This window comes from Emiliania huxleyi (genome assembly GCF_000372725.1).
Source record: "Emiliania huxleyi CCMP1516 unplaced genomic scaffold EMIHUscaffold_60, whole genome shotgun sequence".
Classification (NCBI taxonomy): domain Eukaryota; phylum Haptophyta; order Isochrysidales; family Noelaerhabdaceae; genus Emiliania; species Emiliania huxleyi.
The window spans coordinates 448,840-472,744 of record NW_005197506.1 but is presented as its reverse complement, the minus strand read 5'-3'; the positions used below and the strand labels follow the sequence as shown (position 1 = coordinate 472,744).

Below are 23,905 nucleotides of genomic sequence, written 5' to 3'. Positions count from 1 at the left end.
TCTCTCGTCTGTCTGAGTCAGCGGAGGAACACTTTTAAATTCTCTCTTCTGCACTCCGTCTCAGCCCAGCTTCGCGGTCACATCCTCGACGCCGAGGGTGCCATCCCCGACCGGCAGGCTGCGCGCCGATGCGCCGGCCCGCGGCGCAAAGTCGAGCTCGCCGAGTCGGACCCGCCTCCAGCGTGGGCTCGCATAGTCGCGGAAGAGGAACTGGCGCGCCGCGGGCAGCTTGAGGACCGAGTACTGGGTGAGCTCGAAGCCGGCGGCGGGCGAGGCGCTCGCGACGGTGCCCTGGCTGATGAAGACGGAGCTGAGCAGGCCGATGGCGAGGGAGAGGCTCTCGTTGAGCGAGGCGGGAGGCGCGCGCAGCACGGCGTACTGCCGCTGGAAGAAGAGGCGCACGAAGCGGCTCGGCGGCGAGGCGTCGCCCGGCAGGCCGAGCAGGTTGAAGCCATGACCCACCGCGTGAGGCAGCGCGCCGACCTCGCTCTGCACGGTGATGCGCTCGCCGCCCTTTGGCCAGTCGGGGCTGAGGTTGGCGAAGTTGTTGAGGTTCCGCAGGTGCCACGTGAAGTCGGGGTCGTTGGTGAAGGCGCCCACCTGCTGGGCACGGGGTGGGCCTGGGCGAGTCGGGAGGGGGCGGGCGGCGGCGCGAAGGCGCGTCGAGAGGCAGGGCGAGCGGCGGGCCGCCGTGTTGTTGTGCAGGCGCATCTCTCCGTCGAGGTACTCGAGGACGACGTGCTCGCGTTCGTCGTCGATCGTCCAGTGGAGCAGGTCGCCGCTCGGCAGCGGCACCACCGGCCCGACCACGCGCAGCCGCGGTAGCACCTCCTCACGCAGCTCGCGCACCGTCGCCACGTTGCCGAGCAACCACGCCGTGAAGGCTGCGAAGCAGACGCGGGACGTGCCGGCGGGCGCTGGCGCGGCGGCGTCCGCGTAGACGCTCTGGCGCAGCGTGTGCTCGGACACGGTGAGGCCAGCCTCGTTGATGCCGTCGCTCGCAAGGTTGACTGTGACGTTGAGCTTGGGGAAAGGGCTCTGAGCGGCGACGTCCACAGAAACATAGCCGAGCTTTGTGATCCACGACGTGTGCGTGATGGCGTCGCACACGAGCGAGATGGCCTTTCCGACCTCCTCTCCGCGCCTGTGCACCGCCACACGCCACGCGAGGCCGCTGCCGCTGCTAGGTGCTGGGAAGCCCCGGAAGCTGAGCGCCGCCTCGCCGCCGAGGCTGCCAAGCTCCATCGTGCGAGCGATGACGGTAGCGTTGCCCGGCGCAGGAACGTGGACGGTGGAACAGGCGAGGGCGGCGCACAGCCGCGCGAGGACGACGAGAAGCCGCGAGGAGGAGGCGCGCATATTATTGTTGGGGCGCAGCCGAAGTCGACTAGGGATCCATTCACGTAAACGCACAACCCCGGGCCCGAAATCGCACACAGACAGTCAGACATGCAACACGGGGTCCCAGGGAAGGCGAGCAAAAACTTTATCGTGCGCGCTAGACGCCGACTCGGAGGCCGCACCGGTCATGCGCGCAGCCGGAGAGAGAGGGAGGCGCTCAATCGCCGAACTCGGCGAGCGCCTCCAGCGTCTCCGCTTCGTACGCATCCTCCTCCCAGCAATTGAGCGCCTCCTCCACCCCCGCGCCCGCGCCCGCAGCGTCCGTGCCCGCGAGGATGGCAGCGACGCGCTCCCTCTGCCGAGCCTTCGCCTCCGCCTTCGCCTCCTGGGCGTCCGCCTCCATGACCCGCACCACCTGCTCCCTCCACACGGCGACCCGCCCGGCCAGCTGGAGGAAGGCGTCCGACGACAGCGGGAGCGCGCTCTCAGCCTGCGTGTTGCGCCTGGCCCTAGGGCCATTTCTGGCCCTGCGCGACCGCCGCAGCTCCAGCACGACGTACGTGTGGCGTTGCGGGCCAGGCTCGCGGTACACCAGCACCCCGTTCTCATCCGCGTATCCAGGCTCGCCGGGACGGGCCTCGCTCCAGGCTGTGACCAGCCCGGAGGCTTTCACCTCCTCCCCGATCGCCTCGCCCTCAGCAACGAGCTCTGCCCGCCGTCGGGCCGCGCGCTTGGCCCGGAGTTCCACCGCCTCCGCCTCCGCCTCCGCCGCCTCCGCCGCCGCCGCCTGCAGCGCCGCCTCGGCATCTCTGCCGGGCGATGCCGCCACCACAGCAGTAGCAGCAGCAGCAGCAGCAGTTGGAGCAGCAGCCGCCGCTGCCGCCGCCGCCTCCGTCGCCGCCGCCGCCGCCTCTGCCGCCTCCTCCGCCGCCTCGACCGCCTCCGCCTCCGCCGCCTCCGCCTCCGCCGCCGCCGCCGCCACGGCCTCGCCGGGCGGTGCGGCCGCAGCCGCAGCTATGGCAGCAGCCGCAACAGAGGCAGCAGCAGCGGCAGAAGCAGCCATAGCCGCAGCCGCAGCCGCCATCGCCGTCGCGCGGTCGCTCAGTATCTTGAACGAGTCCCCACGATGAGCAGCGAGGCGAGGAATATCTCCTCGCTGCCGATCGTCGGGCCGATAAACTGCAGCATGAACATCTCCAATAGCACGAGCGTAGCGGGAAGAATGTGGTAGCTCACCCCTCGCTGTCGATGTCCCGGCGTTCCTCGGTTCGTCTTGATCTGATCCACCCGCGACTTCCGCCGCTGCCGCGAGCTCGGCAAGCTCCTCGAGCTCATCTGCCCACCGCTCCAGCGCCGCACTCTCCGCAAAAGCCTCGGCATGGCTTTTGCCGGAGCAACCGCCACCCGAAGCCGCAGCTTCTGCGGCGCTGGCGAGAGCCCGCTCCACAGCCTCACGGAGCGCTGCCGCAGCGCCTTCCTCCTCCTCCTCCACCACCACCACCACCGCATCGGCACCGCCGAGATGCTCTGCGGCGAGAGCGACCGTGTTGGCTTCATGCAGTGAAGCGTAAACGTGCGGCACCGTCTGCTCGTCTGCCGGCAGTTGCTGCCGGCCGGCTGCGCCGACGCCATTGACGACGCTGGCAGCGCCGCTGTTGTCGCCGGTCGCAGTACCGTCGTCAGCGGCGGCGCCGCCGCCGCCACCAGGTGGGCGAGCAGATTCGGCAGGCATGCACCTGCCGACACTGCCGACGCCGTTTATGGGATCCATTCACGTTTCCGCCCGCCCGCCTCAGCTGTGAACGCTGTCAGAGCGGTGTTTCGACACCGATCTCAAGGAACGCTGTTCAAAATCGCTGTTCACGCTTCACAGGTAAGTGTAAGCGGAGCAGCTGAGTACAGCGATTCCTCTGTGTTCACACCTGCAAGAGGTGTTTTGCGAACCAAAGCGCAAAGGCAAAGCTGTGTAACACATACGTAGGCGAGTTGCGAGCGAGCGCAGTGCGGCTCACGCCCCGGACCTAAGACGGACTCAAACGTACGCGATGGATGACATGGCTAGCCGGATAATTCACGGAGGGATTTCGCTTCGTTGCAGGCTGCAGATGGGCGTCGGCGACCGCAATAGGTGATCTGTGATCTGTGAGGGTCCGCCCGCAGGCGCATTTTGTATACCGAGGCGGTGCCCGGTGCCGAACCTGTCGGACCTTAAGACAGCGTTGTAGATCCCTGGGCGAGGGTGATGGAGTCTGGAGAGGGCGGTCCTCGGCGCCAAACCACCTCCCACCGAGGTGGGCAGGTTCCACGCGTTCCCGGACCGCCCCATTGGAGGTAGGCCGCTCGTCTAGCCAATCAGCCTTAAGCGAGCGGCCTGGCCGTTGGAATGGCCTAAGACCGGTCCCCGTCGGGAGGGACTCTGGAAGAGGAGAGCAACCAGGCCTGCCCGGGGGCGTCCCGCGCCCACATCCGGATGCGCCTCTCCTCCTTCGACCAGCCGTCCCCGTGGTGGTCACGCGGCCTCTGGCTGGAACGGGATCTACCTCGCAAGCGAGTCACCCGGGCCGGCGCGCGTCTTCCGGGAGAGGGGCGGGGCCTCAATGACCTAGTTGTTCGGCCGGGCGTTCGGACTCTTCCCCGTGAGTCCCCCTCTCGCCGGGTGGACAAGCGGGGGGGAGGTCAATGACCTGCCTAGTCGCCCGACATGCCAGGCATGCCGACCTTTCGGAGCCCCCCCTCGTACACGTGTGCCGCTGAGATCAAGCCAGTACGCCCGAGGGCGACGGTCCCCCGGTAGTAGACGTTGGCGCCGAGGGGGGAGGAGTCGCTGAAGGACGGGTAGTCGTCGAACATGCGGGGGGAGGAGGAGTCGGCGAGCAGCAGGGAGGAGAAATGCCTGAGAGGGTGGGGGGGGGAGGCGTGAGGCGCGAGGTGAGGCGCGTGGGGGCGCGGGGCGCGGGGCGTGCGTGGGACGCGAGGCGTGAGGCGCAGGGCGTGGGGTGGGAGGGCGCGGGGCGCTCGAGGTGGGTACAGGGTGTTGTGTGTGTGTGTGTGTGTGTGTGTGTGTGTGTGTGTGTGTGTGTGTGTGTGTGTGTGTGTGTGTGTGTGTGTGTGTGTGTGTGTGTGTGTGTGTGTGTGTGTGTGTGTGTGTGTGTGTGTGTGTGTGTGTGTGTGTGTGTGTGTGTGTGTGTGTGTGTGTGTGTGTGTGTGTGTGTGTGTGTGTGTGTGTGTGTGTGTGTGTGTGTGTGTGTGTGTGTGTGTGTGTGTGTGTGTGTGTGTGTGTGTGTGTGTGTGTGTGTGTGTGTGTGTGTGTGTGTGTGTGTGTGTGTGTGTGTGTCTGTATGTGTGTCTGTAGGTGTTGGTCTGTTTGTGCGAGGGCAGGGCAGGGCAGGGCGGCGGCGAGCGGCGAGCGGCGTCGGCGAGATCGGCGACGAAGAGAGGCGATGGTGACGTACACTGGCGGCATTGTTTACGGCAGCAGCGCCGGTGGCGGCCCCGCGCAGCGGCGGCGGCGCCCTGAGTGAGGCAGACTGCCCTGCATAGCCTGCTGGGAACGCTCCCGACGAGCGGCGCGCCATGCGGGCCCGCCGCGGGCGACGCGGGCGGCGAGCCGACACGCGTGTCGCAGGCGTAGACAGCACTGGCGAAGCGAGGCGGCCGGCGCCGGCCCCGGAGGCGGCTGCAGTAAGAGCAGCGAGGCAGAAGCAATGAAACCCAGGATCCAGGAAGGTGTTTTGCGAACCAAAGCGCAAAGCAAAGCTGTGTAACACATACGTAGGCGAGTGCGAGCGAGCGCAGTGCGGCTCACGCCCCGGACCTAAGACGGACTCAAACGTACGGCACGTGATTCCCAAGCAAGCCCGTCCGCGAGCCCGCCTCCCCGCTCCTGGCTGCCCGTTGCCGGTGCTGCTCCTCTATGGCGTGCGCGCGATCCGCGGTCTATCCAGGCCCGTCCCCGTAGTGGACCGAGCCCTGACGCACCACGAAGGAAGGGTGTCGGGAGCCGCCGCCCTTCAACAGGTTTACGCGGCGGTCAATCTTGGCCTCTGGCCGCACGCGCTCGACCAGCCGGCTGCAGAGGTCGATCAGCGACGGCGCGTCCGGGCCAAGGATGCGCTCGTCGTCGCTCAGCTTGAGGCGCAGCTCCTTGAGCATCCGCTCGTGCGTCTCGCCCGAGATCGCGTGCCTGCGGTGGGCGCGTGCGTCATGGTCACACGTCGCGGTTCCAGCGGCTGCAACGGGGCCAAGGCGGCTTGCGCGCTTGGCTCTCAAGTCCTCGAGGTAGGCAAAGAGCTTCGCGCCGCTGCCGGGCTCCTCGCAATCCTTCTGCTCCACGAGAGCGTGCAGCGCCACACTGATGGCGTCGCGGCGATACACCTCCTCGTCCAGCTCTGTGCGCGCGGTTTGGAGGTCCCTGCTTGTGCTGTCGACAGAGGTGGTCGTGTCGTAGAGCTTGCGTGAGATGGTCATCGAGACGCACGCGATGAGCGCGTTCGAGAGGGCCGGATTTTTCTTCAGCAGCGCGCGCAGCTCCTCGCCGTCCCAAAAGATGTAGCGGCTCCCTGCCGAGAAGCTCACGTCCGCGCGGGCGGCGTCATTCCGGCCGCTGGTGAGCCCGTGCACAAAAGAGACCTCGCCATAGAAACCACGACCGCGTACAATCTCGACGGGTGCATGGGCAGTCGTCGGGAAGCTGCGGAGGCGGTACTGCATCGCCTCCTCCGTGTTGCCGAGCATCGATGTCGACCACGTCGAGGAGGAGATCGTGGCGGTCCCGTCGACGAGCAGCGCGAGGCCCGATGTCTTGCCTCGCTCAAGCACGGTGAAGTCGGCGTCGCACTCGGCTCTCCTGGCGATGCTCATCAGCTTCTTGAAGAGAGGCTTGGTCATGTTCTTGCCAGCATCCTCATCGTCATTGAAGTGCGCCGCGTAGATCGCCTCCTCCTCCTCAGTGAGCCACACAAACCTGAGAGGGCGCAAACGCACAGGCGCGGTGTCCAACGAGTCGCGGCCTCCCATGCCCGCCGGGCCACAGACCGATCGCGCGCGATCTTGAAGGTTGCAAAGCCGGACAGCGAGGCAAAGAGGAAGGCGTAGCCGACGGCGGTGTACTGCGCGTCCTTGCCCAGCCGGAAGATCGTGAAGCTAGAGGAGGTGAGCATGAAGCTCTGCAGCAGCAACACGTCCGACTGTACGAGAGCCAGCGCGCGAAAGAAGCCTGGCAGCCAAGCAAGGAAGTGAGGAGGAGCCTCACTAGGCGCATGGCACCTGCTCGCTGCGGTCCCCACCTGCTACGTGGTTGAGCCAGTCGCGCACGAGGTTCTCCTTGACGGCCGCAAAGATCTTCGGTGGCTGAGACTGTAGCCGCTCGAGCAGGCTCGGCGAACTCGAGGGAGCCCCCTCGCTCTTTGTGCTCCGCATGCGAATGCTACAGCCCAACCTCCTAGCAGCTCCCGGCCTGACCCTGACGAGGGGGACGCCACACCCTGCAGTAGCAGCGGCCCCTGGCCCAGCAAGCGTGCGGATGCCAATGCTCAGGCAGGGAGCTAGAGTCGCTCTCGCTACGCCTCCTGCCGTCAAACTGGCCGCGATAGGAATCCTAGAAACGCGAGCACTTACTATCGCGCGCCGACAGGCGATGGCGGTTAACATCGCGCCGTGAGCTGGAAGGACGTACGACATGGAAAATATTTCATTTCAATCCGCACCCAGTTGTCTGTGCACACCGTGTGCACCCCGGACTCGGTGGCACGGACTGAAGAAACACGCCCCCAACGGGCGTCTACCACAGCATCACCGCGTCACACCGTGTCTCATCCTCACGAAAAGTTCGAAACGTAGTATCTGATACAAGAGGAGCACTACACGAACGTTGCAGTCCAAGTGCGTCAATGTGTATGCATAAGAGAGCTTACACACACTCAAAGAGAAGAAGAGCGAGGGAGAGGTACAAAAAACAAGCGAACCCGCGGTCACACACACCCAACGCCACCCTCGCGAAAGGTTACCCCTCCCACTCAGAGCTCGTCGTGGAGGTAGCCTTGGCGCATCTTCTGCAGCTCATCCCTCAGCAAGGCGGCTCGGGTCTTGTGCGATCGCAACGCCTAAAAAGGGGTGGTTGGGGGGTGGTCCTGGAGCGGCCCGGCAAGGCCGGGCGGCTTTTGCGCGAGCACGCGCCTCGACAAAGGCTGTGTGCCCGTTTGACTCTGCAATGTCGAGCGCCGACCTTCCAAACGCGTCGAGGTGCGTCGCGTCCGCCTGCATATGTACGCGACACGCTTGAGCCATGCGACCTCTCTGAGGTCTCTCTCCCTAGCTGCATCCGCCTCGTGGGCGAGCAGCACCTTCAGCACGTCGACGTCGCCTTTGCCGGCAGCGAGGTGTAGCGGCGGGATTCGAAACCTGGTCACACCCGCCACGTGTCAACCGTCGCCGCTCACGACCCTCGTCGAGAAGGAAGCAGCGGGAGGCAGCGCCGCGGGTCGACATAGTTTGGGTCCTGGCCGCACTCCTCGATGAGCCACTTGGCCTACTTTTGGCCAAGCATCGGTCACGTCCTGGCTGCGTCTGTCCAGCCACTCGGCGCGCCAATCCCGCCGTATTCGAGTTGCCCTCGAGCGCGGCGCGATGCAGCGCAGTCTGGACCGTCTCCGGGTGCGGAGTGCGCACGCACGTGCCGTTGTTGTCTTCACGCAGCCCCTTGAGAATGTCGAGCGCGCCGGCATCCACTGCACGCCACCACCTGTTCAGCGCGCCATGGACGTGTCATGCACGTGTCGGAGGGAAGGGGCGCGTCGCCGCTTGCTCGCTGAGCGGTCTGCACCAGCGGATGCGCCGTCTCGTCTTATCCATCGCCGTCATTGGACATAGGCCACACGCATCCCTGCACTCGCGCTGAAAGATGCCGTCGTTTGCGTCCGAACATCGCCCTTCAAACGCCCAACTCTCGCAGTCCTCGTGCTGGTCCTTGCACGCCGCCTTCATCCCGGCAAACCACTGCGCCCTTTCCTTGTCCGTCATTGGGCAGAGACCGCACGCCGCCGGACAGAGGTTCGACATAAGCTTCCGGTTGGCTTCGCACTCGCCCCAGTGGGACCACTCAGTGCAGTTGTCGTGCGAGTCCTTGCACGGCCCTTGTTTGTCTCCCTCCGGATCCGGGATCAGCAGGTTGTTCTCGCTGATCTTGTATGGCACCTGGAGCTCCACCTGGTTCTCCTTGAGATCTTTCTCGCGGTTGTACCTGCGCTGAGCTGCAGCGTGCCAGACGAGCAGGCACACGCCCAGGGCCCAGCGTGGAGCCATCCGTGGAAAGGGCGGGGGTCAATAGAAACTTCGAGCCGGCAGTCCTGCCGCAAGTTTGACATCATCGATCCGGAGTCACGCTCGGCGTGATGTGATCTGTGATCTGCGAGGGTCGGCCCGCAGGCGGAGTATACCGAGGCGGTGCCCGGTGCCGAACCTGTCGGACCTTAAGACAGCATTGTAGATCCCTGGGCGAGGGTGGTGGATGGAGGATGGAGGATCTGAGCATCTGACAGCAGTGGACACAATCATCTCGTGTCGCGGGATGCGTGGACCGTGTGATATTGGGCGACCGCGGGGTGTGAGCGGCCGGTCCTTGTAATCTACACGATAACGAGGATAAGCATGCATCACCTAAGGCTCGCTCCACCCGACCCCGGCGCGCCCCCGCACCCGAAACACCACATACCGCCCTCCGCCTCTGCTGACCCACCCTCGTGCTCCTCGACGCGCCCCTCTCGCGAGTCCTCCGGGTGCAAGAAGCCGCACCCGCGCTTATCGAACTCCCAAGGGCACCTATTTCAACAAGCGCCGTCCCCTCTGAAGAGAGATCAGCACAGATGAGACGCGCCACTGCGCCGCTCGGTCGCGTCGTGCGCGCGCCTCCCGGTCACGTACCGCTCCCGGCAGTGCCGCCCGTACTGCTTCGCCCACGCGGCGGGCAGCTCGTCCGCCGGCAGCGCTTGCAACCCCGCAACCTCCGCCTCGGTCGGCGGCGCGAGCCCGGCGCTCGTGTAGTGGTCGTCCGGCTTCCCTTCTGCGCGGGCGCGCCTACAAGAGAAGCCCGCGCGTGAGACAGGCCACGCCGCCTTCGCCGAGGACCCGCCCCGCCGCCGCGCGCCGCTGCATCCGCGCCTCCCACGCCGCCCGCTTGCGCGCGCCCGCCGCTCTCGCCTCCTCCCGCGCCACCGCCACCGCCTCTTCGGCTGGCAAGTGCGGCCTCGCCGCCAGAGCTGCCGCCACTGCCTTGGCCTCGGGCGGGTCGGCGACGAAAGGCGGGCCGCCAGGCAAGAAGGGAGCGCCGCGGCCGTCTGCGATCTCGCGGCAGCGGGCGAGGACGCGGCCGGCGCCGTCGAGCGAGCTCGCCGCGAGGAGCGGCTCGAGCAGCTCGCACCTGAGAGTGCACGCCTGCGCAGTGTGAAGAGTGCTGTTGTGGGAAGAGGTCCTGTCCACACCGGTGCGTGGCTCGAGCAACAGGGGCACCGCTTGAGCCGGTCGCGGCACATGCGACGCAAGTGGAAGACGGCGCACGAGAGCGGCGCCGCGTGCAGCCGCGCCAAGCCCAAATACTCGTCGGCGAGATCGAGCTCATCAGGCGACTCCACCGCCGGTGTAGCCGCATCCCCTCTGGGCAGAGGCAACCGCCGCAGCCGCCGCAGCCGCCGCCTCGCCCGCCTCAGAGCGAGCGCCTCGGCCGTGCCCGCGCTCGGCGGCTCCGCGCCCTGCGCGGCACGCACGACGCGGCGCAGCCGCCGCCGCCTCCGAGCTGCTGCGGCGGCGGCGCGGCCGAAGATGGCCGGGTCGTCGAGCGCCCCCTCGGCACTCATCACCCCGTCGGCGCCGGTGGCTGCGAGCGCGGCGAGCAGCTCGCCTAGGAGAAGCTTCCGAGAAGGCTCCGAGACGGCTCCTAGGTGGAGGCGAAGCAGATTTCCGCGAGCAGCCCGCCGGCGCCGCGCACATTGCCGTTGGTCAGCACCTGCGCCGGGAGGGCGAGTGGTGAAGAAGTAGCACGACGCATTCGTGCTTCGTTGTTTGCGAGCGCCGGGATGGCGAGCGCCGACTTGACCGCAGCCACCTGCGCCAAGTCTGCAGGCCCGCTCCTCCGGTGCATCGGGCTGCCTACGGGAGAGAGGGCAGGCTCCCGCACTCCCCACGTCCAGCGATGTGTGCCTCCGCATCTGTACAGTAGGGATGCCTCGCAGGCGCCCGTGCACGGCGAGGAGGGCGCAGCCGGCCCGCTCCAGCGCCTGTGCGAAGGCGACCGTCTCCGCCTCGCCCTCGTCGAGGAGGCGGATCTTGCAAAACACGGGCACCGAGAGCCCGTGCGCAAGCGTGGACACCATCCCGAGCACCCGCTCGCGGCCAGCAGCGTCGGCGCACAGAAAGGCGCCGTAGTGGCCCGAGTGGGCGCTCCGCTGCGGGCAGCCGAGGTTGAGGTCGACAGCCACCACATTGGACGCCCGCTCCGCGAGCCGCGCCGCCGCAAGCAGCGTCGCTCCGTCATTGCCGCAAAAGTGTGCGACCAGCGGGCCGTCTCCCTGCGCCGTGCAAAGCTCGGCCGCGCGGTAGGCCGCGTCGGAGGCAAAGCGTGACGAGTGCATCATCGGCGTGTAGCAGAGCTGTGCGCCGTGACGGCGACAGAGGAGGCGGAAGGCGAGCTCACTCGCGCCGACCATAGGTGCGAGGACGAGGGCGTGAGGCGGCAGCGGCCGGCGCGGAGGGCAGAGCGAGACCGACGCTGGGTGCGGTGCGGTGCGCTTCGGCTGCTTGGGCTGCTTGGGCTTGATTGCCGACATATCAGCGTGCCTCTGCGCCAGCGCCTACTCGCAACGTGACTCCTGCGGCGAAAAAAAAAGTTCAAGCCAACGGTGCTAGAGATTGGATCGGCCGCGAGGTGGCATGAAGGTTGCAGCGAGAAGCGGCGAGAGACTGCGAAAAGAGATAGGAAGAGGCAGACTCCCTAGGGTGGGCGACGGCTAGCGCATCACCCCTCTCCTTAAAATCCCTGTGTGGTGGCGGCGTGCCGTCCTCCCATCCCTCCCTTGGGTTGTCTGTTTTCTTTCTTTCTTTCTCTGGATCTGAAGGGGACCCCAGCGCCGGCATCATCAGTGAAGGCACAAGTGTTCGAAGAGAGAGTTGACCTGAGCAACGATATGACTGGGTGGCAAATGATCGCAGTGGGCGTCAGAAGACTCGTCCTTGCTCGAGGAGAGCTCGATAGACTCGAGGGGCCAGGATACGCAGCGAGGAGGACGGAGCTGCGCCGAAAGGCGCAAGAAGCAGCGAGAACAAGGGACCGGCAGGCGGCGGCGGCGTCGCAGAACGAGGCAGAGGAGAGCGACGCGAAAGAAGAAGAAGCGACAAGGGGACCCCAGAGAAGCAGGCGAAAAATAATACTCAACTTCACCGACCGTGGAAGGTACCGGCAACGGTGCTAGAGATTGGATCTGAGCACATGATGGGAACAAAAAGGAAGTATAGTTAGAGGCTGCGCAGGCCGTCCCGTTTGCAACTTTGCATGTTTGCCTGCCTCGCAACGTGACTCCCACAGGCGATTTTTTTTCACCGACCGTGGAAGGTATTGGCATCGGTACTAGAGATTGGATCTGAGCAGATGATGGGAACAGAAGAAAAAGTCCTTTTGACGCCCCCCCCCCCCCCTTCATGTAATCATGTAGTCCCCACAATCGCTGACGTGGGATCGCTTGTCATGTGAGAGAGTGCGTTGTGTTATCGCTGACGTGGGATCGCTTGTCATGTTTTGATATCCGCTTTCTTGGTGTGCCGGTGATAGTACTAGCACGCGCCAGTTCGCACCTGTGTCGAGCCTGTGTGCTGTGAGGGAGATTGTTTTGTTTAAATTCTCTTGCTGGGTTCCGGCTCCTAGCCGGATAGGGGGTCTGTTGGGACTGACTCGCGCCAAAACGCCCTACCTACCTACCTATCCCCAGGCCGCGCAGCGAAGCGAAAAAAGATGAAAAGAGGGGGTACCTACCTATTGCAGGGCCCTTTTGGGCCAAACAAGACCAACCTACCTACCTATCTGGGAGGGGCCAGCCAGTGCACAGACCCCCTATCCGGCTAGGAGCCGGAACCCTGACACCGCTCGCGGCGCCTCGCCTCCCCTCCACCTCCGCGCCCTCGCCAGGCACGCCGCCGCCCGCCCGCCTCCTCGACCTCCCCACGGAGCTCCTCGTCCGCGTCCTCTCTCGCTGCGACCCCGCCGACATCGCTCGCGCCGCGGCCGTCTCGCTGCTCTTCCACGCCTCACTCGCGGAGCAAGGCATCCGCTTGTGGGCGCAAGAGCGCGATTACGAGCTGCCGGCGCAGCCAGAGGACGAGGGCTGCGCCGCGCGGTGGCTGTGCTGCGCTTCCTTGCTGCGCGAGTCCAACCCGCCGGCGAGGGCGGCGGCAGGTGTTCAGCACAGCCTCTTCATCGACGGCAAGGGGCGGCTCTCGTCGTGCGGCTCAACGCCGGTTCACGTTCAAAACCTCATCCTCGGCCACGGCGAGGGAGTGACGCGGCTCAACACGCCGACGCGCCTCCCGTCGCTTGGCGGCGAGCGCGCCGTGAGTGTGTCGGCTGGAGATCTGCATAGCCTCGCCCTCACCGCCGATGGCACCGTCTGGAGCTGGGGCGCAGGTTGGCACGGACGGCTAGGCCACGGCGACGCGCAGGCCCAGCTGCTGCCCAAGAAGATCGAGGCCTTGGCGGGGAAGCGCGTCATCGCTGTGTCGGCAGGAGGCGGGTACAGCATCGCCCTCACCGCCGATGGCGCCGCCTGGAGCTGGGGCTATGGATACTTTGGCCAGTTGGGCCACGGCGACAAGCAGCAGCAGCTGCTGCCGAAGAAGATCGAGGGCCTGCCAGGGCAGCGCGTCGTGGCTGTGTCGGCTGGACGAGTGCACAGCCTCGCCCTCACCGCCGACGGCGCCGTCTGGAGCTGGGGCGGTGGCAGCTTTGGCAAGCTGGGGCACGGCGACGAGCAGGAGCAGCTGTGTGTGTGTGTGTGTGTGTGTGTGCGTGCGTGCGTGCGCGCGCGCACACACGCCTGCGCTGAGGCCCATTGACACTTGATCCGCAGGCAACGTGCCAGCTGCTGCCCAAGAAGATCGAGGCCTTTGCTGGCCATCACGTCGTCGCTGTCTCGGCGGGAGCGTACCACAGCATCGCCCTCACCGCCAACAGCAGCGTCTGGAGCTGGGGCTGGGGAGGCGCCGGCCGGCTGGGCCACGGCGACCAGCAAAACCAGCCGCTGCCAAAGAAAGTCGAGGCCTTGGCTGGGCAGCGCGTCGTCGCTGTGTCGGCTGGACGCGTGCACAGCCTAGCCATCACCGCCGACGGCGCCGTCTGGAGCTGGGGCGGTGGCAGCTTTGGCAAGCTGGGCCACGGCGATGAGCAGCACCAGCTGCCGAAGAAGATCGAGGCCTTTGCTGGGCGGCGCGTTGTCGCCGTGCTGGCGGGAGAGGACCACAGCCTCGCCCTCACCGCCAACGGCGCCGCCTTTACCTGGGGCCAGGGCGAGCGCGGCTGTCTAGGCCACGGAGAGGACCTGTCGAACCAGCTGCTGCCAAAGAAGGTCGAGGCGTGGGTGCAAGGGCCGTAAGGTGTGTGTGAGAGAACGTTGTGTGTATGCGGATGCTGCTACAAGCGACAGACAGACGCTCAGCGTCAGCGCGGGTTGGCCCGGCTGGGCCGAGCGTTTTTTATCTCTGGGTGAGTGGGCGCCCGCCCGCCGCCTCTGACGTGAGGGCTGAGGGGCCCCCTAGACTGAAAACAAAACAAAATCGAGAAGCCGTCAAAAACAGCCTGCGAGAGCGGCGCTGCGGGTCGTGAGTAACCCCAAACGGCATCCCAAAACGTGTAACAACCGATACTATCAGAGGCGAATGGGCGCACGCACCCGCGCAGCGCCGCAAAGAAGCTGGCGACGGCATTCATGATGAAGGAGCTCAACCGGTTCGAGGACGAGACGACATCGAGGATGTCATGTTGCGCGACGGCGTCATCCATTTCGTCAAGCAACATTCATCGTGACCGCCGCCACCCTCGCCTACGTCGCCGCCGTCGCCATCATGGGCCTCGCTGCCGAGACGGTGCTGTTGCATCTGACTCAACTCTCCCACCCTGGCTCCTATGCCGACGTGTCCCGTGCTCCCCCGTCCGCCGATGTCTCTGCTGTGCCGCCCGGCGGAGCTCTGCGGCGGGCCCTCCTCGCCGCCTTCGCTGCCGCTGCATCGCTGTCGGCTCGTCATTTCTGTCTACGGTCATATGGGGGCGCCATCGCTGTTCTCTCTCTCTCTCTCCCGGGTCAGCTCCAACCTGCCGTGTCGGGACCGACGTCGCCCCCCCCCCCCCCCCCTCTCCGCTGATCTGCATGTGCTGCGATTCTCGCCTTGTCCCAGGAGCCAGGTGCGGCGTCTGGTGCGTGCGTCTACGTAGTGTGGGCCATGGGCCCCCCTCTGTTTTCTGTTTTCTGTTTTTCAAAACGCCCGCCCGCCCGCCACCCCGAGGCGGCTCGGCCCCCCACTCACCCAGAGATCAAAAACGCTCGGCCCTGTGCCAGGCTGCCCGGGGCTACAAGGGGAGCGCGAATGTTGAGAAACCGCTGTTGGGAAATCGGACCTCCACGCTCCAGCTGCTGACGGTCTCGGGGGTGGTACAGGAACAGCTGCTTTTTTTCTCCCCTGCTTGGTTGCCCTCGGCGAAGACAAAAAAATCGTCTTCGGGTCTTGCGGTTTTGCAAGGAGTCCTCCTGCAGTGCACCGTCCGCATCCGCGGCCATGCTAGGGCTGGGGGAAGGACAGACACGTCCCCACCACAGCACCTCTATGCCCTGACTGACACACACACAGCCGAGCCTGCCGCAAGCTCTTTCTTTATAGGCCGAGGGGGGAGACTCAAGCCCTGCGCCTGGTGCGGACGATTTTTTGCGGTATCTTGATGTATCTCTCCAATATCTGACTGTATCTACCCGTATCTCCTTGCATATCCTTGCATCTCCTCGCATCTCCCCGTATCTCGGTATAGCGTGCACTGGTGCGTGGCCACCGTGGCAATGGATGATATGGCGTGGTGGACCCCCCCCCCCCCCCCCGGGCCGGTGATGTGCGCAGTGCGGGCGTGCAGCGTGCTTTTGGCTTGCACACCTGGACACGATCATGTGGCCTGTTCGTGAGCTGCACTTGTACATCATTCTCTTGTTGTTTGAGGTTGGGAAAAGGAGATTCTAGGCAGATTGTGGTGTGCGTGTCCATTGGTGTGAGACGTCTCTCGGTTTGTTTTGCCCGCTATGCGCTGACCAAGATTTGTTGTAAGTAAGGAAGGAGGCGAAGAACACCTAGTCACGGTGCTTCGCGTCATTCGTTTTCGTTCGGCTCCGGCGCTCTCTTTTATTTCTGTAGTGTGCGCCAGTCCACGCCCTTGTCTTGCCAGTGTGTGCTGTAGAAAAAAGAAATGAGCCGACAGACAAGCCAAACGAGGGATGGGAGGAGGAGGAGAGGCGTCTCTCGAGTTTCTTCTTGGGACGTTGTGGTGTACCTGTGTGTGTTAGTGCCAGTGCGCGCCAGTCCCGTGCCCGGTCGTGCTGAACATACATTCTTTTTTCGGAGTCGCTTAGGCGGCTCCCGTGGTGTACCTGTGTTAGTGCCAGTGCGCGCCAGTCCCGTGCCTAGTGTCGGTGTGTGTGCAAATTCTTTGCTCAAAATTCTTTTTTCGCTCATCGAGCTACTCCCTCCTGGGTTCCGGCTCCTAGCCAGATAGGGGTCTGTTGCCTATGACTCGCACCAAAACGCCCTACCTACCTACCTATTGCGGGCGCCAATCGCCAGGCTCCGTGCCCCACCTACCTACCTATTCCCAGGCCGCGCAGCGAAGCGAAAAAAAGCCCGTTAGCCCTCTGTGAATAGGCTCCCAGCGCCCGCCGGCTTGTACCGCGGTGCGCGCCGCTCGCGAGCCCGCCAGAGCATGGCCTGCTGGGCTCTCGAGGCGTTGGACGGCTCCAAAACGGCACTCTCTTCCCTCGACAGAGTCTCCCGCGCAGCGATGCGGTTTTTTTACCCCCCCCCCCCCCCCCTCACCACCACCACCTACCTACCTATTGCGGGGCCCTCTGGGGCGGTCAAAACCGGACCTACCTACCTATTGCATGGGGCGGGAACCCCCTATCTGGCTACTCTGCCGGAGGAATGGTTGGGCAAGTTACTCAGGACACGATCCCGGCGTGAATACAACTAACTGACGGATCCGCTCCTGACAGTGGCATGCACCGCGCCGCGGCGCGTGCCCGGCGCGTGCCACTGTCTTTGTTTGAAGTAAAAAGTCGAATCAGAGCGGTGTCGGCGTTGTCCTGAGTTTTCTCCCCCGGACCGCCCAACCGGGACCGCTCCGGGACGCACGCCGGCGAAGCACCATCAAGCTGCTGTACGGCCCCGGCATCGCCTTCCCAGGCTTAGCTAGACTGAGAGATATTGTGCACATGGTCAGTCTCTACAATGTATACACTGACACTGAACCTCCCAGAGCTCGTCCCGGTCCGCCACGGCCATCCTCAGCCTCCGGGCCCCTGGCCGCGGCGCGGTGCGGCGGCGTCACAAATCCGACCACAGAGCACCGGGACGCGGTCGGGCGATCTGAGGCCCAACTAGGCGTATGCATTGCCTATCCAGGGCTATCACCTGGACCCATCAACAGGCGCCTGCGGCGCCGTGGCCACGAGGGAACCCTGCACAGTGCGTCTAAACCTTCGCGTTTGCCATGCTGCTCGCTTCTGCACGCTGGACTGACTGGATCGCCGGATTGGGCCACGACACCTACGCCTACCCGCGGTGGATCACAGAGCAGCAACTTCTGTGCCGCTGCGACGTCACACTCTCGCCGCCACTTCGCAACGTGACCTGCTTCGACCCGCAGCTAGTCGACTGGCGGAAATCGGTCAGCCGAGCGCAATCGCTCGACTGGTGCACTGCCAAGGCGTGGCTGCTGGAGCACATGCCCGAATTCGATCTGCATTTTCTACCAAACTCGGTCACCGTCAACGCGACATCGATGCTGGACGACGTCATCGCCTTCTCGCTCATGGCGGACCGCGCGGCACCGTGGTCAGCGTCCGTCCCGCTCGCCACCAAACTCACCTACCTCCTCCCCTACGCCGGGTGCGAGCCGCCCGCTCGCCACGTGCATGACACAACAGGCACAGGTACAGGTGCCAAACAAGAATGAGTGTCCGCCTCAGGTATCGCGAGAGCCGGCAGAACCACCGCCCGCTCTTCTTCGCCAAGTTCTTTGCGCTCGTGGCCAACGCGACGAGCGTTGGAGAGGCGCTCGGCCGGCTGATCGCGCCCAATCTCTTTGTCGACTGGGCGGCGCATGTCTGGCCCTCCTCCCCTCGACAGCCCTCCTCCGCCTACCGCATGGCCTGGTACCGCAGCACCCGCACCCAAGCCCCGCCGCCCACCCGACACCAACGCCCCTCGCTCTCCGCACATCCTGGCCCTGGCCCTGACCACAGGTCGTCGAGCACGGCGCCACCCGTCGTCTCCCCTTTCGACTTTGTAGCCTACGGCGCGCCACGCCCGCCCTGCCACCGCCCTTGCCCCCTCCCTCCATCCCGCGCCAGCACCGCACACACGTGCCCGCTGCCAGGCTACGGCTCCTGCTCGGCGTGGGCGACCTTCGTCACGTATGTCGCTCGGGCCGTCGGTGTCCCTGCGCGACAGGAGCTCGCACCTGATCCACACACTGCACAGACACTCCACCACCCCCTCCCAGAGACGCTCCTGAGACGCTCCCTCCTTGACGCCTGATCCGCCGCAGGTCGGCACGCCGTGCTGGAACAGCGTCTACGGCGGCGTCGACTACCGCGGCCGAGCGGCGGACAACCCGAACGTCTCGCTCTGCTGGGGCGGCGGCTCGCGCGGCGCGGGCCACGGCGGCCGCGCTGGACGCGCAGGAACACGTGCCTGGGCGATCGGGCAACGCCGGAGCCGCCTGTTGCGTGTAGGCGGCCGCTTCCTCAACAACCACAACTGGGTGGAGGTCTTCCTTCCTGAGGGCGACGGCCGGGGCGGCGGAGGCGGCGGCGGAGGGGGCGGCGGAGGAGGCGGCGGCGGAGGCCGGTGGGCGTTCGTGAACGTGCCCCCGGGCAGCAAGCAGCCCGACGAGGGCTTGTGCGGCGAGTTCGACCCACAGCGCGGCTGCGGCTTCAACCACAGCGCTCCTCGGGGCGGTGAGTGCGAGGGCGTGAACGGCGGTGTCCGGCGTGCGGCGTCGAGAAGCGCTCTGCGTCTTGCTCTAGAGGTCGACGCGAAACGTTCTTCGGTCGTCCGTCCGGGGGCGGGGGATTATCTCACTCGCTCGCGCAGACGCGCCTCGCCGTCTTTCGCTCCGCCGGGAAGTGGTTTGGGAAGGAGGAGGCGTGCCTATAGCCGATGGTTGGTCGATGAGCCACACTGCCCATCAATGAGTGGTTGGGGGGAGGAGGAGGCGCGCCAGCCGCGGAAGGCGTAGCAGACGTCGACGTGGCTAAACCCCATCATGAAGGGGCCGAGACTCCCCCGAAAACAAACCGGCCGCCTAGCGCCCCGCCCTCGCCGCCTAAAGCCCCAGTCGTGGAGCATGGGGTGAACTGATATGGATTTCATACACGCCGAGCGCGCAGGCGCGACACATCGGAGACAATAGGCTAGTTCCATTTCACTGTGGCACAGCTCGCGTTACAAAACCTTGATTTTGACCATTTGCGCACTATTGTACCTCTCGGTGCCTTCCAGAGGCAGCTGCGACCCCGTCGAGTAGACGGCGTCACACAGCAGGTGGCGCGGTGTGATGCCGTCCACTCGGCGGGGTCGCAGCTGCCTCTGTGCGTCCTGGGGAGGGACAAAATTGTCGCCGCCGGAGACGACTCGACGCCGCTGAGATCGGAGATCAAGCTCGGACAGGTCGCACGTCGCTCCTTTGACGCCGACGTGACTCACCCGTGCAGATCACATCAGGACACGGTCTCGACACGCTCGGTACGACGCCTGCGACCCGTCTCGGGTCAGGTGGCACGACGCTCATCGCGCCTACCAGCGCTGCCGTACAGGTTGCCACGACGAGGTCGAGCACGCTTCTATACGCTCGCCGAGCCTTCCTTTCCATCCCATTAGGCAGCCTGGGAACGGTGGCGGTCAGAGGCAAAGCCTACGAGGGGTGGTGGAACCACATGTCACGGCTACTGCCGGCTCCACCCCACGATAGCCTCCGAAGGCTGACTTTGCGGCACCATCATCGGACGATGTCGACGAGTTGGGTCGCTCTCGCGGTAGCCAGATGACCTCCCATGCTAGTATCATCGGCTAGGGCCGCAGGAAGCGCGGGGGAGGGCGCTGGAAGCAACACGGAGCTCCGTTGGACGTTTTCAAGATTAGCGTGTCAGAGTGAAATGGAACTAGCCATAAGGGGATCCGGCGTGAAAGAGCTATCGACATTGACGTTGACCCAGCCGATTCCACCGATGTCGACGTCATCACCTCCGCGGCTACCGCGCTTTCGCTCGACGACACCGTGGAGAATCGCACCGAGGACCTTGTGCCGAGGCGATAGGCCGAATCACTTTGGGCCCCGACTCCGCCCCCACCCCTCGGAGTGGGGGCACCCGCCCCGGTCGGGCACTGCTTGTGGCGCCTGGCAGGGGCACCCCCTGGGTGGGGGCCGGCGATTCCCATGCCGGCTCTCCGCCACAATCCCCGCCGGGAGGGAATCCCTGCTCACAGAAAAGGGCTCCGAGCCCTGTCTCGCGCACGCCCCTGGCGGGCGCCGCGGACCTGTTCCGCGAGCGCTCGTCAGCGGGTGGTGTGCGGTTCTTGCCGTAGTTCCTCTTCGGTCGCCTAGCCCCGGCGCCGTCTGTCGGACGCCTGCGTGCCACGAGTGCGAGCCGCTCGCGGTTCGTACACCCGCTTGCGGGTTCGAGTGGCTTAGCGGGTTCGAGCGGCCGTCACACATTGGCTGCCGGGGTGTGCCGAGGGGGGGCTGGGTGGGCGGTAAACCGCCATTGCCCGGCGCTGCTTGCAGTGCTCTGGGTGGTAGTGGCGGCGCTCCAAGAGTGGTGCTCTTGGGAAGAGGTTCCTCCTTTCCGCTCCCCCCCCGCATTCGCAGGGGCGAGACCCAAAGTGATGTAGTTAAGGCAACCCGAGCGACAACTCAGATTCACGACACACGAGGCCCCGCCGTGCAGGGCGCTACGGGCTCCGGCCGGACGGAGCCGGGGCCCCGTTTCCGCACTGCGGCGCGGCGCACGGTGCCTCCGGGGGTCCCCGCGCCCCCCCAGAGCCCTCTCCGGCCGCGCGCCCGACCGGTGCGGCCTCCGAGTCGGCGTCTAGCGCGCGCGATAAGGGTTTTGCTCGCCTTCCCTGGGGCCCCGAGTTGCGTGACTGTCTCTGTGCGATTTCGGGCCCTGGTGTGAACGGCGGCACATGAAAAAGAAAAAACGCGCCTCGCAAACTGCAAACCGCGGGCTGCTTCTGCGCCATGCTTTCTGCCTCCCCGCCTCCAAGCTGCTTCAGCGCGATCGAACGCCACGGTGGGTATGCCTGCAAGCTGAGGGTCGATGGCCGGCAGACGTGGGCGCCGACGAAGCCGACAGCCGCGGAAGCGGTGGCTGCGGCGCAAGCCTTCGTGGCGGAGAAGAAGCTCTACCGGGTCCCAGCCTACCGGGCAAAGGGTGGCATGACATGGAGCGCCTTTCCGCCGGGCGCGGAGGATGCCGAGGGGGATGGGGAGGCAGAGGAGGAGGGGGAGGGGGAGGAGGAGGAGGAGGGCGTGGAGGGCGAGGAGGAGGAGGGTGAGGAGGAGGAGGGCGAGGAGGAGGAGGAGGAGGAGGAGGAGGAGGAGGAGGAGGAGGAGGTTGACAGACTCATGTTCCCGCATGGCGGGACTGCGACAAACGGGCTGTGCCGCTGCGGCGCCTACCTGTACCAGCAGTTTTATGACTGGTCTTTCGGCTGTGTCAAGTGCGGAAGAGATGCACAACCTGCTGACTGGTGGCGTGTCGGCACGAACCAGACGGGCATTTATGGACCTCGGTCAGAGAAGAAGTACTGGGCCAATCGGGGCTTCACCTCCGTCCCGCGCGGCCCCTCGCCCGAGGTTTGAAAGAGTGCATCCCCGAGGGCGAGGCATTCGCTTGTGGATGGCCTGACGATCGAATTTGATGAAAGAGAGCTCCCGCGCGGCGGACGGGCGGCGCAGAACGAGAGCAAGACGTGGGATGTTTGGGGCTGTGTCGTGTCGAGCCGACCTTCGCGCCCGCTCGGCGAGCCTCGACGCGGCGCAGGAAGCCGTGACGGCTGGTGCTGCACACCGCCATCGCAGCGTGTTGAAAAGGCGCTCTTGTCGCCACCGCGGCGCACACGATAAAACGTGCGTACGTGATCATGGTGGTGAGCTCGGTCGAAGGTGGTGGGCCGAAAACGGGAGTAGGTACGGCCGCGCGGGGCCACGGCGAGCTCCGCGCAGAAATCGCACGCTTCGCACGCTTCGCACAAATCGCGCGCGCAACAGCCAAGCTCCCAACTCCACCACCCGGGACCCCCGCACCAGCACCACGCCCGTGTCCCAAAGTGAGAATTCCGACTGTAGTCACACACCCGCAGAGCTGTGCGCGAGAGCTGTCACGGAGCCTTACGAGGTCCGACCTGCGGGCGGGCACAGCTCTGTGCCGACCGAGGTAAGAGGAAACGAGTAAAGGGCAGGGGAGGGCGCACTTGCACGCGTCCAGAGGCAGTACACTTCATGAGCGCCCGTCTGGCCACATTTGATCATCTGCACCCCATCCTGGGCCAAAGGGACCGTACACGGGAAAGCCATCGTACATCCAGCCCACCTGGGGGCTGTGCTGCCCGATGTACTGGCCCAGCTGCGCCAACAAACACGCCTGGGATGTGGTAGTGGTACTGGAATCCGGCTGACGACGATCCGCTCGAGTGGCCTCCACACCGATAAGGAGGCGTCCCGGCGGAGGTGCTGGAGTGTGAGACCTGAGGCTGCGGAGGTGACGCCTGAGGTACCGGCCCGTGCACAGCGACTCAGCCGGCGACCGCCACGGGCTCAGGCGAGACTTGTCGACTCGTTCCGGCTCAGCTTCACCGTGGTCATCGGGCGTCTGTCGACGTCAGGACCACCCATACAGCTCGCGGGTTTGAGGTCGCAAGAGCCAAGATGGTGGCGTTTGGACATCCCAACCATCACACAAGACAGCCTGTAGGTGATGGCGGGACGGCGCAGTGTTTGTGGCACTCGGCAGTAGGCACCCGCGGCACGGCCCCGCTGTCGGCTCTCCCGGGCTGCGGAACCGGCCCCAGAAGGGGACGGTCCGGGCGAGTGTGGCAGCTCCTGTGCTAGTATGGGCACCCTCGATCACTACACTACTGATCCTGGTCATTAGAGCTGCCAGGGATAGCGTCAGGAGCCGGTAGGAGTCAAAACCCACTCATATTTGAGACATGTACATGCACATGCATGTGACATCGTGTCCCATATGCTCGTGCAACGAGCCTGCAGGCTGCAGCAGAGTCGCCGACGAGTCTCGGTCCGCGTGCCTCCCCGTGTCGCGCATCGTTCTCACCCATCCATAAACCCACTTTGGCCTCACTAAAGCGAAGTCTTCCCCTCCCTTTACATACACACACACGCTCAGTTGTTCTCACCGCAGTACGGCGCCTGCCAGTCCGTGACGGCTACGCCCTGCGGCCAGAACACTAGCTCCCGCGTCTCCGGGTTGTACCGCCAGGCGCCGCGCGGGGACTGCACGTGGTCCAACCCCCTGCGGGTGCTGGGGGCGGTCCCCGCGCTGCGCCGCCTGCGCTTCTTCCGAGCTCCCGCGCCGGCGGCCTCTCTCTGCTCCACAACGGCCGCCTCGGCCGCCGGGGAGGAGGCGCCGCCCGCCGCAGCCGCACTCGCCCCCGCTGTCGAGGAAGCGGTCGGGAGGTCGACGCTCATGCCCTCGAAGAACTCGCGCGCGCAACGTAGAAAATGGTGCTCCGAAGTCAGACAGTGGCAGTCGATGTCCTCGAGCGCGCGCGAGACCCAGCAAAGCTGTGATCTCACATAGCCCGTCACGCCGGCGGGCAGGTCACCCACGAAGCCGTAGCTGCCGCTGCGTGACGACTTCGAGGCCAATGACAAGAGAGTGACGCAAGACGGTCGTCCCCACGGGTATGCCACCTTCTGCTCGATAAGCGTGCCCTTGTCCCCCGTTGTCACGTCGTAGTGCGACCCGCTGGCCTCTGGGACAAAGGTGCTCTTGCCGAGCTCTGTGTAGCGGTCGGCCACGTTGCAGCCGGCCCGCAACGCCTGCCCGACGAGGGCGTCGCCCGCAGGCGGCGCGACCAAGGCCGGCGCGGCCACGAGCGAGTGGCTGGGAGGGCCGTCAACGTAGCGCTCCTCGTCGGCCGCTGGGCAAGGGACGACGCGGCTCACCGGCTTGGAGCGCTCCACGTCGCCGTCACGGTACTTGACGTCGACAGTACCGCAGACGTTCTTCCGCAACACGTCGCCCAGGAACCA

At 65.5% G+C, this 23,905-nt stretch overlaps 4 protein-coding genes across 4 annotated transcripts; all 4 read right to left on the bottom strand.

Moving 5' to 3' along the window:
- Positions 1–60: 60 nt before the first annotated feature.
- Positions 61–1,359, bottom strand: EMIHUDRAFT_214257 (hypothetical protein; the record flags this gene model as incomplete). Its single annotated transcript, XM_005764261.1, has 2 exons — positions 61–603; positions 739–1,359. 2 exons carry the CDS (start codon positions 1,357–1,359, stop codon positions 61–63), a joined length of 1,164 nt encoding a protein of 387 aa, XP_005764318.1.
- A 199-nt stretch (positions 1,360–1,558) lies between these two features.
- On the bottom strand, positions 1,559–3,112 carry EMIHUDRAFT_214256 (hypothetical protein; the record flags this gene model as incomplete). The annotated part of the gene is made up of 3 exons (XM_005764260.1): positions 1,559–2,049; positions 2,629–2,892; positions 3,088–3,112. 3 exons carry the CDS (start codon positions 3,110–3,112, stop codon positions 1,559–1,561), a joined length of 780 nt encoding a protein of 259 aa, XP_005764317.1.
- Positions 3,113–5,277: 2,165 nt separating this feature from the next.
- On the bottom strand, positions 5,278–6,759 carry EMIHUDRAFT_214254 (hypothetical protein; the record flags this gene model as incomplete). The annotated part of the gene is made up of 3 exons (XM_005764259.1): positions 5,278–6,304; positions 6,376–6,556; positions 6,627–6,759. The coding sequence occupies 3 exons, from the start codon at positions 6,757–6,759 to the stop codon at positions 5,278–5,280; spliced, it is 1,341 nt and encodes a 446-aa protein (XP_005764316.1).
- Positions 6,760–10,739: 3,980 nt separating this feature from the next.
- On the bottom strand, positions 10,740–11,048 carry EMIHUDRAFT_48059 (hypothetical protein; the record flags this gene model as incomplete). Its single annotated transcript, XM_005764258.1, has 1 exon — positions 10,740–11,048. A coding segment is annotated over one exon (309 nt), but the record flags the coding sequence as incomplete, so codon positions are not given.
- Positions 11,049–23,905: the final 12,857 nt, after the last annotated feature.